This window comes from Tasmannia lanceolata, unplaced genomic scaffold, assembly GCF_043159265.1.
Source record: "Tasmannia lanceolata isolate RefF3 unplaced genomic scaffold, GAP_Taslan_0.1 ptg000016l, whole genome shotgun sequence".
Lineage (NCBI taxonomy): Eukaryota > Viridiplantae > Streptophyta > Magnoliopsida > Canellales > Winteraceae > Tasmannia > Tasmannia lanceolata.
Window position 1 is genome coordinate 16,394,220 of NW_027518693.1, and position 15,312 is coordinate 16,409,531.

At 50.2% G+C, this 15,312-nt stretch overlaps 1 protein-coding gene across 1 annotated transcript; it reads right to left on the bottom strand.

Annotated features, from left to right (window-relative positions):
* Positions 1–5,952: 5,952 nt before the first annotated feature.
* Positions 5,953–6,978, bottom strand: LOC143847939 (uncharacterized). Its single transcript, XM_077356713.1, has 2 exons — positions 6,680–6,978; positions 5,953–6,484 (listed from the first exon to the last, which is right to left on the bottom strand). The coding sequence occupies exons 1-2, from the start codon at positions 6,976–6,978 to the stop codon at positions 5,953–5,955; spliced, it is 831 nt and encodes a 276-aa protein (XP_077212828.1).
* Between the last annotated feature and the right edge of the window lie 8,334 nt (positions 6,979–15,312).

Below are 15,312 nucleotides of genomic sequence, written 5' to 3' on the forward strand. Positions count from 1 at the left end.
CCGACCCGGAGTGTACTCCGGACAGGCCCTTCGACACTCAAGTCAGTATGAACCGGAGTAAAGAGGGAGTTTTTTGAGTGGTGGGTGAGAATTCAATACCCTGATTTATGAACTTTGAAGGCCCTTTTATAGGGAAAAATTGGGGTAGTTGGGGAGTTAATGCTCCAGGGCAGGTGTCAATCAGCTATTAGTTCAAGCTCACCTACTCTGGGGTAATTACCAAACTACCCCTGCTGACGCGGGGTCTGCTGTGGGTCCCCCTCGAGACACGTGTCGGCAGCTAATAGGTTGGTCTATGGTGGGTCCCCCTTGAGACACGTGTCGGCCGCTAATATGCTGCTGTGTTTTTACACCCCATCAGTTGCCCCCCAGTTCTCCAAGTTATTATGGTGACTTGGGGAAAAGTGGTAGAGTACATCCCTGATTGAGGGTGGTCGAGGTCCGGCCTGTGAGGCAGCCCGGAATCTGTAGCAGTCCGGATTTTCAAACAGTCCGGAAATTGGAGCAGTCCGGATTTTGAAGCAGTCCGGAAATTGGAGCAGTCCGAATTTTCAAACAGTCCGGAAATTGGAGCAGTCCGGATTTTGAAGCAGTCCGGAAATTGGAGCAGTCAGAAAATTCAAACAGTTCGGATATTGTAGCAGTCCGAAAATTCAAACAGTCCGGAGACTGGAACAGTCCGGATTTTGAAACAGTCCGGAGACTTGAACAGTCCGGATTTTGAGGCAGTCCGGAGCTTATCAGTCCGGATTTTGAAGCAGTCCGGAGACCGGAACAGTCCGGATTTTGAAACAGTCCGGAGATTGGAGCAGTCCGGAGCTTATCAGTCCGGATTTTGGCAGTCCGGCTTGGGCGGGACTGCTTTTTGTCTTTTTGCGAAACGCGTCATATCCAGTCCGGCTTAGGCCGGACTGTTTTTTGTCGTTTTCTGAAACGCGTCATATCCAGTCCGGCTTGGGCCGGACTGTTTTTTGTCGTTTAGCCATCCAGTCCAGCTTGAGCCGGACTGCTTTTTGTCGTTTTGCGAAAACGCGTCATATCCAGTCCGGCTCGGGCCGGACTGTTTTTTGTCGTTTAGCCATCCAGTCCGGCTTGGGCCGGACTGTTTTTTGTCGTTTTGTGAAAACGCGTCATATCCAGTCCGGCTTGGGCCGGACTGCTTTTCAGTCCGGATTTTTCCGGACTGCTCTTCTTTATATGAGCACTTGCATGAATGTCCTTGGTCTTTTGGGGGTACGCGCGTATTTTCCCTTATGCATTTGTCTCGAAGTTTGTGCCCGTCATTAATGAAGGACACGCGGCACCATTCTAGCGTCCTCGAAATGTGTGCCCTTCATTTAATGCCCATCGCCTTAGAAAAATCTATAAAGATGAGGTTTTTACCTTCTCATTTTTCACTTTTTACTTCTCCTACTCCTCCTCTTCTTTTCTCTGCCAGTTCGGCGAAGGCTAGTTCAGCTCATGTAGTTCGCAGTTGTGGACGGCGGCGGATTCGGAAGCTACCAGTTCAGTGCCTTGAGATTTCAGTTCAGACCGGTAATTTTCTTCAGCACGCCCCATTCGTTTCTTTTCCTGCTTTCATGTCTAGTAGCTCTAGTACTGAGTCCGGTTCGGGGGAGTCGTCTTCTAGTAGTTCAAGGTCTAGATCGTCGATTAGAGCCGAGGATAGGCCTACCTGGTCGCCTACCTGGTCACCGACCCCGAAAATGGCGAGTCCCGACATAAATGTGGATATCATAGGTAGTGATGAGGAAGTGGAGGAAGTAATATTGGACTTGAACACCACTCCGCTTCCTACGGATAGCTACGCCCCAGTGGGGGGGAGCATTGGTAGTGATGCCGGCGAGGCGTCCACAACGTTTCTCCCGGGCCAGGCCGTTGAGGTAGTGGCGAGGGCCCGGATGGATGCGAATCCCAAATACAACATACAGGCTCTCAACGAGGAGAATTACCTGGATGAGTCCACGATGGCGGTGATTAGGGATAAATACTGCATCCTGTCCAGGTTCGGGTTGAGGGAGGCGATTGAGGGGGATAGGGCCTGTAACGAAAGCTCTGATGTGTGCATATACGACGAGTCGCTGAGGGCCGGACTCAGATTCCCTCTGCATCCCTTCTTTGCCTCTGTGCTTCAATACTACGGGCTGGCCTCAGCTCAGGTAGCGCCAAACTCGTGGAGGTTGCTGACAGGGTTCGTGTACCTCATTCAGGGCCGGCTTCAGAGGAACTTATCAGTGCCGTTGTTCCGCGCCTGCGCGCAATTGAAGAGGCACAAGGGCGGGGGTTGGATCTACATTAGCCAGCGCCCGGAGATCAAAATGATTACCGGCATTCCCTCCTCGATACATTTGTGGAGGAACAGGTTCTTCTATGTCGAGGACAGGGAGTCCAGCGAGCCCTGGCCGGTCCCTTTGAAATGGGGCACCCCAGATGCATTCGCGATGAGTCGCAAGCCTTTTCTTGAGGGTGAAGATGCGAGGACACTGGCTTTACTCAGGGGGGTGCTGGACCGTGAGGGGCCCACTGATTGCTCGGACTTCCAAGAGGAAGGGGTTCTGGTTGGGCTGGGCCTCAGTACTGCGACCCCGGCACGTACGTGGCAAGTCTTGTCTAAACTTATTTTTCCTTCTTCCCTTGTTCCTGACTGGTTTTGTTTTTGTCTTTCAGAGATGCAGCAGCAGTCTTTAGTTGATAAGATGAGGAAGGGGGCCTTTGGGAAGGTCCATCAGGGCGCCCCAAAGAGAAAGGCCCCAGAGATGGGGAGTCCGGTCCCAACCCCGGACGCGCCGGCGCCTCCCAAGGCGAAGAGTTCGGTGAGAGTGGTTGGGTCTTTTGGTCGGGGTGCCGGGTCCTCGAAGACTGTGGGGACATCGGCTGGACCCTCACCTCCTCCTTCGAGAACGGGAGACAACGTTTTTCGGCCCAATTGGGCCGTTCAGAAGAGTGATACCGGCCTTGGAGAGAGCCGGGTAGCTAAGGAGATTCTTAGTAAGGTCCTCCTCAAAAGCGACAAACTCCAGGTCCTCAACGAGCCGCCAGCCGCGGCTGATGAGGCTATCTTCTCGTCTGCTTACTAGGTGAAATGCCCCTCGAGTACTCGAGTGTTTGTTTGCTCTTAGTTATTGCTTCGCTTCCCCGTGTTGACATCGTTCGGTCTGCAGATTTTGCTGTACTACAACAACCTCCGGGAGAAGAGTTAGAAATTCTCCGAGGCTATAACCAAGTCTAAGGCGGAGAATGGGAGATTGGCACAGGAGGTGAAGGAGCTGAAGAGGTCCCTCGAAAATTTGGGCGAGGAGAACAAGCGGCAGAAGGAGAATTTTGCCACCAAGCTGGCCACACAGAAGGAGCAAGCGACGGAAGCCCTCAACGCTCAGAGGGAGAGAGCCCTTACGAGGCAGGCGACGGCCGTTCAAGAAAAGGAGGACGAACTCCTCCTTCTATCCAGCGAGGCCTATAAGATAGGGTTTTTTGACTGCCTTGGGCAGGTCAAGGAATCCGATCCGGGCGTTAATCTGTCCAAGGTGGTTATACCTGACCCACCGACGCTTACTAATGAGGAGCCGGCCACCATGGATGCACTCTTGGCCCAGGGGGCAGGTTCAGCGCCGGGAGATGGTAATGAGGCGTCTTGAGTTCTCCTCCCCTTTTGGCGACTTCTTAATTTCTTTTTGTAATGGCCCCCTGAGGCCCAACTTTTTGTAACAGCCCGTTGAGGCGTCATTTTTTTTAATGGTCCTTTGCGGCCCCAACACATGAATGGAAAGCAAACTTTTGTTGTCTACCTCTTCTCTGCTTGTCCGTCTTTAGTTTATACTGTTTAGACGATCCTAGTGGGCTTGGTCTTTACATCCGGGCTGGTCCCGGACCAGGAGTGGGCTCCTGGTCTTTGCGGAGATGAGCCGTGGCGAACCAAGCGTCGAGTACCCTAGTTTTAGTGAACTGGGTTTCCAAGGAGCTTTAGTTTCTGCATCCGGGCTGGTTCCGGACCAGGAGTGGGCTCCAGGTCTTTGCGGAGACAAGCCGTGGCGAACCAAGCGTCGAGTACCCTAGTTTTAGTGAACTGGGTTTCCAAGGAGCTTTGGTTTCTGCATCCGGGCTGGTTCCGGACCAGGAGTGGGCTCCCGGTCTTTGCGGAGACGAGCCGTGGCGAACCAAGCGTCGAGTACCCTAGTTTTAGTGAACTAGGTTTCCAAGGAGCTTTGGTTTCTGCATCCGGGCTGGTTCCGGGCCAGGAGTGGGCTCTCGGTCTTTGCGGAGACAAGTCGTGGCGAACCAAGCGTCGAGTACCCTAGTTTTAGTGAACTGGGTTTCCAAGGAGCTTTGGTTTCTGCATCCGAGCTGGTTCCGGACCAGGAGTGGGCTCCCGGTCTTTGCGGAGACGAGCCGTGGCGAACCAAGCGTCGAGTACCCTAGTTTTAGTGAACTGGGTTTCCAAGGAGCTTTGGTTTCTGCATCCTGGCTGGTTCCGGACCAGGAGTGGGCTCCCAATTTGATGAGTAGAAAGAGATTTGTAAAGAGCTTTCATTCACATTCAGAATATATTTACAAAGTCCTTTTTGTGCCGGCTGGCTCGCTATTGGTGGTACTTGCGGAGGTTCTTTGAGTTCCAGGCGTGGGGTAGTAGCTGTTCCTCGAGTGTTTCCAGTTTGTAACTCCCCGGACGAATCACCTTCTTTACTCGGTAAGGCCCTTCCCAAGTTGGGGAGAGTTTACTGACCTGCTTGGGTTGGGAGATAGCAGCTTTCCTTAAGACCAGATCCCCTACTCGAAATTCTCTAGGTCGTATCTTGGAGTCGTAATAGCGGGACACCTTCTGCTTGTAGACGGCAACTCGTATTCGGGACTCTTCTCGGGCCTCCTCCAATAAGTCGAGATTCGCGCGGAGCCCGTCACCGTTGAGCTGTTCATCGAAGTTGGTGACTCTAGGGGACGGGGTGCCTATATCAACTGGTATTACTGCCTCAGTTCCAAAGGACAGGTTGAATGGCGACTCACCCGTTGATGTGCGCGGGGTGGTGCGATACGCCCATAGGACATGATAGAGCTCATCTGCCCATCGGCCAGCTTTTTCGTCCAGCCTTTTCTTTATCCCTTGCAGTAGGATTCGGTTTGTGACTTCCGTCTGCCCGTGGGTCTGTGGGTGCGCTACTGAGGTGAACCTCTGTTCGATTTTCAAGTCGGAGCAAAACTTCCGAAAGTTTCGGTAGTCGAACTGCTTCCCGTTATCTGTTATCAAGGCGCGAGGAATCCCGAATCTGCAGACCACTGATTTCCAAAAGAAGTTCTGCACGTTCTGCTCGGTGATCTGGGCTAGAGGTTCAGCCTCCACCCATTTGGTGAAATAATCGATGGCCACTACTACGAAGGTGCGCCTTCCGGAGGCCGGTGGAAAGGGGCCCAAGATATCCATCCCCCAAATTGCAAAGGGTTGTGGGCTGATGATTGGAGCCATAGACACAGCGGGCTGGTGAATGGTGAGGGAGAACTTTTGGCATCTATCACACCTCTTGACCAGGTTCAGTGCGTCTTGCCTCAATGTCTGCCAATACAGACCCCTCAGCAGAACTTTGATCGCCAGGGCCTTGCCCCCAGATGCTCTCCGCAAATACCTTCGTGTGTTTCTTGTAAGGCGTACGTAGCGTCGCTGGGTTGGAGACATTTTAAGTATGGGAGGGTATAGGACCTTTTGAATAGGTTCTCATCATCGAGTGAAAAACGAGCTGCCCTTTGTATCACCTTGCGGGCTTCTTTCTTGCCTTCAGGTAGTTTCCCACTACGCAGGTAGTCGATGATCTTGTCCATCCAGCAGGACTCTTGTTCCACCTGCATCACTTCGGCAGCCTTTCTTTCGATACTGGATGTCTGCAAGAACTCCATGCATATATTCCCGAGAGTCGTGTATCCGGATGCAGCCAGCTTAGACAGTACATCTGCTTTTGTGTTTTCTGTTCAGGGGATTCTGACGACCTCAAAACTTTTGAACTTGGAGGATAGCTGTCGGACCTGGGAGAGGTATTTAATCATACGCTCGTCGCGGGCGTCGTATGTCCCTTGAATCTGGTTGGCGACCAACTGGGAATCGCAGTAGGCTTTCAATCTCTGGGCGCCAGTCTGGGCTGCAAGATTCATTCCGGCGAGGAGTGCTTCGTATTCAGCCTCCTTGTTAGATGCACGAAATCCGAACCTCAAGGCGTAGTCTAGAGCGAAATTGTCCGGTCCGGTTAAAACCAGACCGGCTCCGCAGCCAGCCTTGTTTGAAGATCCGTCCACGTGCACTTCCCAGAGCGGTTCGGCTGTTGAAGGACCCTGCTCAGCTGGTGGTACGCGGATGATTTCCGTTCCGGCTCCATCCCCTGTTGGCTCCTCAGCTGCGATTGCACTTTCCGCTGCTGGGGCTGGGGCGACTTCAGGTTCGGTGATCTGCTGGGGAATGGAGCATTCAGCTATGAAATCTGCCAATACTTGAGCCTTGATTGCGGGCCTGGGTATGTACCGGATGTCAAATTCACTCAGTTCCACGGCCCACTTGACGAGTCGTCCTGAGGTGTCCGGCTTATGGAGAACTTGCCTGAGCGGCTGGTCAGTGAGGACCTTTATCGTGTGGGCTTGAAAATACGGCCTCAACTTCCTGGCTGCCATCACCAGCGCGTAAGCCAATTTCTCGACCCGCTGGTACCTTATTTCAGCATCGTGCAGGACTTTGCTGACGTAGTAGACCGGCTTTTCTTGGCTGTGCTCCTCACGAACTAGGACTGCTGCCAGAGCCAGGGGGCTTATAGATAGATACAAGAGAAGCTCCTCACCAGGCTCCGGTTTTGTCAATAGCGGTGGAGAGGACATATATTGCTTTAACTCCTCGAAGGCGGCCTGGCATTCTTCTGTCCAGGGCGCGATCTTGAGTCCTTTGACTGCGTTGAAGAAGGGGAGACACCTCTCTGCAGATTTTGAGACGAAGCGCCCCAGCGTGGCTATCATCCCTGTCAGCCGCTGCACTTCCCTGATTGTTTTTGGCGGGGTGACCTCCACTACGGCCTTGATTTTTTCTGGATTGGCCTCTATTCCTCTTTGGCTAACCATAAACCCTAAGAATTTTCCCGAGCTGACCCCGAAGGTGCACTTGGTTGGATTGAGCTTCATCTTGTGCTCCCTCAGGACGTGGAATGTTTCTTCTAGATCGGAGACGTGATCTTGTGCGCTTCGGCTTTTGACCAGCATATCGTCGACGTAGACTTTCGTATTGCGGCCGATCTGATTTCGGAATAGCTTGTTTACGAGCCTCTGATAGGTGGCTCCGGCATTTTTCAGGCCGAAGGGCATGACCCTGTAGCAATAGGTCCCCTAGTCTGTCACAAAGGAGGTCTTCGAGATATCTGACTCATACATTCTGATCTGATTATATCCGGAGAAGGCGTCCATGAAGCTCAGTAATTCGTGACCTGCAGTGGCGTCGATGAGCTGATCGATCTTTGGGAGAGGGTAGCTGTCCTTGGGATATGCTTTGTTCAGATCGGTGAAGTCGACGCAGGTCCTCCATTTCCCATTCGCCTTTTTTACCAGGACTACGTTTGCCAACCAGTCCTGGTATTGGATTTCTCGAATGAAGTCAGCTCTTAGGAGCCTCTCCACTTCTTCTTTGATCGCCTGCCGCCTTTCGAGGGCGAAGTGCCTTCTCTTCTGCTTCACTGACCTGCTGGTTGGGTCAACACCGAGCCGGTGCATACTGATCTCTGGGTTTATACCGGGCATGTCCGCGGGGGCCCATGCAAAGACATCTGTGTTGCCCTGAAGGAATTGGGTGAGGCTGTGCCTGGTGCCGTCATCTAGAGAGGAGCCGATTTGGACGACCTTTTCGTCATCATTCTTGCACAAGGGGATGGAGATGAGGTCTTCAGCGGGCTGGGTTCCCTGAGCTTCATCCCTCAGGTCGAGCAGCTCGATCGGTAATGACTCCGTCGCATTTTTGCCCTTGAGTGCCATTGCATAACACTCCCTAGATTGTGGCTGATCTCCCCTGACCTCTCCAATGCCGTTTGGCGTAATAAACTTCATCTTCTGATGATAAGCAGACGCAACGGCGCGGATCAGGTTCTGGCCAGGTCTACCTAAAATAGCGTTATAGAACGAGGTGGCCCTCACTACTAGGAAGTTGACCATGGCGAAAGCCTGGCAGGGTGACTCTCCGACAAGAACAGGAAGTTCGATTTGTCCTTCGACCTTGACGACCTCTCCTGAGAAGCCGAAGAGATCTGAGTTTGCCGGCCTTAAATGGTCGTCGCCTATCATCATTCTTTCGAAGGCGTGATAATATAGAATGTCGGCTGAACTCCCATTGTCTACCAGAATTTTCTTTAACTCCTAGTTTGCGACGAGCATGGTTAGGACCAGGGCGTCGTCATGGGGTAATATCAGGCCGTCGAGGTCCGCATCTGAGAAGGAGATCTCATTATCCGTCTTCATCTTCTTGCTGCATGTGTGTACGACATTGACTCGTCGTGCATACGCTTTTCGAGCAGCGGACGAGGTGCCTCCCGCTGCCGGACCACCCATGATTGTGCCAATGACTCCCCTTGGTTGGGAACGGTGTGCCTCTGGCTGTGGACTAGGCGGCGGAGGAGATTGTCGTCGGGCCGGGGGCGGTTGAGACCGCCGAGGGCTCCGGCCCTGTTGACCTTTCTCCTTGGGTTCACTTCTGTGGGTGTCACTTCGGACATATTTTTTCAAATAGCCCCGGCTGATCAACTGCTCGATCTCCTCCTTCAGCTGCCAGCAGTCGTCCGTGTCGTGACCGTGGTCCCTGTGGAACCGGCAGTACTTCGACTTGTCTCTCCTGTTTCCCTTGGAGATCATTGGGGTTGGCCACTTTATGAACTCTTCTCCGCTGATAGCGGCCAGTATATGTCTTCTAGAGGTGTTGAGAGGGGTGAAGTTCTCCTCCTTCCTTTGGGGGGACTTGTCTCTTCTAGCACCCTTGTCGTCCCTACGCTGCTTAGCAGGGTTCCTGTCTTGGTTCTTGTCATCAGAGGTTCTCCTCCGATTTGAATCTAGGGCAGCCAAGGTCTCTTCTACTGATATGTATTCCTCCGCCCCAGCCATTAGATCTGCTAGGGAGTGCGGATTCTTGCGGGCCACTGCCCGGCAGCACTCATTAGATCTAGCACCTGCAAGGAGCACGTTCGTAGCGGCCGAGGGGTCTAGATTTGGCACTTGGAGTGCCTCCCTGTTGAAGCGGCTAACGAAGGCTTTGAGAGGTTCATTATCCTCCTACCGCAAGGCCATCAGGGATGCAGTTGTTTTCCGTGGCCTGCGGCTGCTCATAAAGTGGCGGACCAGATCTTCCCCGAAGTCATCGAAGTTGCTGATGGAATTCGGTCTGATCCTCGAGTACCAGTCCCTCGCAGCACCGGTCAGGGTCGTCGGGAATGCTCTGCACAGGAAACCGTCTGACGCACCGTGGAGGAGCATCATTGTCCGGAACGTCTCCAATTGGTCCACGGGGTCAGTGGTCCCATCATACTGCGGGATAGTTGGCATTTTGAATCCCCTAGGTGCTGGGGCACCCATGACGTCGTCAGTAAATGGCGTTCTGCTTGAGAACGCCCTAGAAACAGGCCGGCTTTGATCCTTAGCCAGCTCTTCAATCCTGTGATCCATCTCTTCTATTCTTTGCAGCATCGGGTCGGCTCTACGGTCTGGGGACCTGTTTCTTTCCACAGACTGGCTCGCCGCGGAGCCGGAGCGGCTCTCCGGACTCCTACGACGAGACCGGGATTTTGCCTGTTGTGCGCGCTCTTCACGGGCTCGGTGCCTTTGCGCAGAACGGGACCGCGACCTCCGACGGCGGTGCGGCTCTGTCTGTGCATGCCTGGCTGTGGGGCGACGGGCTTGCCTGGTGGAGTGGTGAGTTCGGTCCTCACCATGGCGCGATGACTCCCCCCTGTGAATATCTGGCCTCTCTTGGACATGTCGTGGAGCTTCTGGAGGGGGTTGGGGAGGCGCCTGGAGTAGCTGCTGGTACTGCCCAACGAGAGTTGTCATTTGCTGAAAGAGAGCTTGAACTTGCTCTGGAGTGGGCATGGGGTTCAGGTGCTCTAAGTGAGCAAGGCTCTGCTCGGCCGTAGCGGAGGCTGCCACCACCAGCGAGGCAATTCGTCCGCTCCGGGTCCTGCGGGGTAGCACGTCTTGGGTAGTCCGTGCAGCGGGGACGCGCGCGCTCTTGCGCCCTGCCATTTTTGTGAGGTGAGTAGAACAGCTTTTAGTTCTGGGGTCCCACTGAGGGCGCCAATCTGTTAGGCCCGAAATCGGTTAACAGATATGGCAGTGACGTATGAGCCGAGCTGGAGGGCCCGAGGAGCCGAAGCGAGGGAAGCGAGTCCGGCGGCACTGTGCTCTGCACAGAAGCAAACGAGGTCAGAATGACCGACCCGGAGTGTACTCCGGACAGGCCCTTCGACACTCAAGTCAGTATGAACCGGAGTGAAGAGGGAGTTTTTTGAGTGGTGGGTGAGAATTCAATACCCTGATTTATGAGCTTTGAAGGCCCTTTTATAGGGAAAAATTAGGGTAGTTGGGGAGTTAATGCTCCAGTGCAGGTGTCAATCAGCTATTAGTTCAAGCTCACCTACTCTGGGGTAATTACCAAACTACCCCTGCTGACGCGGGGTCTGCTGTGGGTCCCCCTCGAGACACGTGTCGGTAGCTAATAGGCTGGTCTACGGTGGGTCCCCCTTGAGACACGTGTCGGCCGCTACTAGGCTGCTGTGTTTTTACACCCCATCATCACTCATTCTGGCTTGACTAATGAAAATATTATCCATATCACACTCACTCAGATAGATTAAACCTCTGCACCTGCTAAACATCACTAAAAGTGTAAGTGTCCCGAGTCCAGCTTTCTTCTGACTCATAAAGGGTCTTAGGCATAGCCTTAGTTGTAACGACAATCATAAAATGAGCTGTTGTCTTAGAGCATCACTCCGCAAAGCTCAGGCAACGATGAATTGCACAACATGCTCCTCGTCATGTCCATAAGAGTACAACATTACTTCTCAGCTACCTTATCTTGCCCGGATGAGTATGGAATTATGCTATGATAATGACATTCTCTTTCAAATATGAGACGAATATACCTAGATTGCAACCCATTTCTAAGAGTTTATTATTATTGTAGGATCATGGCACTTACCAACTATCCCAAAAGCTATTACTGATGGGAAAGGCGCTACCATTATCTTTATTAAGAGTCCAGACCAAGGGGCATTGATGGTAGGGATGCACACAGTTCGGTCCGGTTCGGTTTAGGAAGGTTTTTTGAACCGAACCGATCCCATCGGTTTGGAGAAAATCCAAACTGTAACAGAACCGATGGGGGGTATAACCGAACCAAACCGAACCAATTTTGACCGGTTCAATTTTGTTCGGTTCACAGTTTATCCTGTTTTTTGGTTCAGCTTTAATACATATCCAAATCAAGTAGTCAAATGAGGCTTTTATGTTGCATTTATATCTAGGGTTGATACCCTTTGGGTGACTACAGAGACAGAATTACCCCTAGACTACCCAAAATGGCAAAAATGCCCTCTAATAGAGTTAGGAGGTGCAATTCAGGGGGGGGGGGATGGGCGTCTACAGGGGTGGCCAAAATGGGGTGTCTACAGTTTCCCATCGGTTCGATGTTTTTCATTTTCGAATTAAAACTAAAAAAACCATCAACCTTAATCATGACCGAACTAATGCCTAGAAAAACCGAACTGACCCAAACCAAAAGGCCCGGTTCGGTTCGGTTTATCGGTTTGGCCGGTTTTTTGTGTAGCCTAATTGCTGGCACAAGGCCCAGGACAATGCAACCATACTCCGATCAGGGTCTTATAACTCGCCTTGGCCAACAACCCAACCCTCCCCCACCCACCAACAATGACCTCGGGGAGGGGGAGGGGGACTCAAACCTGAGATCTGGCTCTGATGCCACTTGTAGGACCGTAGTGCTTGCCAACTTTCCCAAAAGCAATTGCTGATGAGAATGGGCCTACCATTATCTTTATTAAGAGTCCAGACCAAGGGACATTACTGGCACAAGGCCTAGGACCACGCTGTCATACTCTAATCTGGGTCCAGTAACCCGCCTGGGCCAGCTATACTCAGTACCTTCAAGTCAAGTAAATTCTTAACTTCACCTTATAGATAATAACCATATTCCTTGCTTCCAACTATCCATTAAAGGCGTGCATAATTACAGTTGGAAAATCTTCCTATATAGGGACTGAATCTTAGAGGGAAGATCCTAACCCTCTATAGATCGGAGGGTTAGGATCAGCCTATGGAAATGATTTTTGCGGCACAACCTATTTAGGCTGTGGCCCATCTAATAGATGGTTTGGATCATCCTATGGTGCGGGCCATACTGTACTTTTTAGTAAAGTAAGGAGTGCGATCGTCAAAATATGGTAGTGCTGATAACATTTCCCTTTCTGAAATAAGGTTTCTAATCCAAATGAAACCAGAATTCAGAAATTAATAGAGAATCATAACGACCTAAATTTCTACTTTATTTTCATTTCCCATTGTAATGCACATCTCCTCTATCGAGCCTCTAACTCGTAAGAATCCTTTACATGAAATTTGAAATACGAATAGCAATACATGAATCTTATTGATCAGTATTTCTAGGAGTATTTACTAAGTAGGACTCATAATATATAAAGATGAGATTCTATCTTATTTTTCCAACTACCATAGCATGCACTCTTCATATGTCATCTATCTTATACAAGGATAGAAGATGTTGAATTGGTTGATGTCGCCCTAATCTCTGTAATACCAAGAGCAAAATCAGTGGTTCTTCTAATCAATCGAAAGAAGAATTGGAAGAATGAACAAATGCAAAGGTACATCGTCTTCGAACCCTAGAAAGAGAAGAATAAGGCCCTAAAAACCAATAGAATGTTTATTAAATGCAAAACGGTGACATGGACCCAATGGGGGTGCCCTCTCATGTTCCGAGTTAGGGATGGTTTTGTGCTTTTATCTTATCATCTTTCTCTTTTTCTAATAAATCAGTCGGGGTCCCCGTTATACCCCAGTTTACCTATAAAAAAAATCCACCTATTTTAATACCACACCACTGCAAGTAGATAATCATAAATGACATTGAGCCCAACCGTTTGGTATCTCTTTGAAGGGGAATTGCAAAACAATTACCTCACTTTGTTTTCCATTACAATTCTGGTTACTACGTATGCGGTTCTGAGGTGTAAATTTCCAAGAAATACTTCATTTAATATGGCGCTTGGACAGTGGGAGACTTGTACTTTCAGTTTGTCATTGTATTGGAATCATCCAAGTGTGATAGTAGCATCCACAACCACAACCCAAAACAGCTGAAAATGACTTCCAAAAGGCTAGATGCAAAACACAACCAGTCTCTTCCTTCATGTACCCAATCTTTTCAAGAAGGGGAGTAGGATATGAATATTGGAAATGACTATGATCATGATTTTACATAAAGACTAGACCCTAGACCTTTTTTCATGCACATACGGTGACAGAATGATGGAGATCCCTGAGTTTCATTTGGGAATGGAAGCCGAAGAGATCGTTGATTGGATGAGCACGTTGAGCTGGTTTTTAACATCAAGAAGGGTGTTCCAAAAGAGGCAAGTACCCTTAGTCGCATCGAGATTTAGAGATGAGGCCCGAAATTGGTGGTGTACATTGACAAATCGGAGACAGGAGATCGGCAAGCCTCCGATTCAGACATGGGAGGAAATGAAAAGGGTACTTGGGTGAGAATTGATTCCAATTGACTACCCTCGTCTGACACGACAACGGTCCAGTAGCTATGTGCCTATTTCCTCACCACCACGTCCGATTAGATCCGTCACTACGCCTACTACTATCAGCGTAGTTTAACCACCTCCATCTATGACAGACAACTAAAGTGTCAGGATGTCTTAGAGGAGGCCACCCTTCTAAATCCACACATGGATGGTGATGAGATTGACGCTAGTGATGAAGATGCTAGCTATGCTCCTCTTGTTTGTGATGATGAGGTCGGTATTGATGTTGAGTCAGAATGTCAGTGATTGATGATGCAGAGGAGATACATACAGATGTAGTTGTGATGACTTACACCTGGCAGATGTAGTTCATATTTTCATGATCCTTCCTATAGTCGCCACAGACGAGGCTATTGATGCGTATGGTGGCCCACTACTTCTTTGCCATGTTTAGGAGATATATATGGATCAATACAAGTCACCACTTCACCAAGATGGATCGGTTTTTACATGATCGATCACAAAGATGTTGACTTCGACGAATTACTTCTCCTACTGCTTGAGTCGGTCATTTACGTCTTCGACTCAGGCATACTACCACGACACAGAGACTAATGGGGAACTCGAGGATGAGTTCTTTCAAGAAGGGGAGTTTGATGAAGGAGCATCCCCTGGATTTTCTACGTCGTCGTTCACATCTCCTTAGGACAGTTTGTTCTGTGTTTTAATGCTTTTAATTTTCTTCTTGCATATGTCTTTAGTGGTATTTTCCATTGGTGGGGGTTGTCTGCCAAAATGCCTAAATTGTCCCTAGAAACAAGGGGTGAAATACCCCTTTCACCATTACTAGTTAAACTAGCGAAAATGCCTTCTATTTAACAATTTTTTTGAAAATGGCAACATGATATATATATATATATATATATATATATATATATAAACAGAACCGAGGTGGTCCTGAAGGAACAAAGATGATACAAAGATAGCAATACAATAATTCAAGGAGGGAAATAGTCAAAGCATTCGAACGCGGCCCGAAAAACTCCTTTCTTGGCAAGGGAGTCGGCTTCCGCATTGGCTGATCTCCTGACATGGCGAAAAACTATGGAGGAGCCCTTATATCTATCCGCTATTTCCTCTAAGAGAGGCAAAAATCGCCATGGGGGAGAAGCGGCGCCCGAAAGCCAGCGAATAACATTTAAGGAATCCCCTTCGACTATAATTTTGTCGCTCTCCAGGCGAGGCATCGAAAGAAGCCCGCTATGAACGGCTCTAACTTCTGCCTCGTTCGAGTCTGCCAATCCAATAGGCCCCGAGTAGGCCCAGAGGACTTTCCCTTTGTGATTTCTACATAACCCCCCTACTCCTGCCGCTCCTGGGTTGCCGATAGATGATCCGTCAAAGTTAAGCTTCAGGGACCCCGGAGGAGGAGGAGTCCAGGAGGGGAGAATTTTCACTTTGGTAGCCGAATCCATGCTTATGATTGACCATCCTTCCCAGAGTTCAAAAGCTGAAACAAAACGAAACAGAGGAAGGC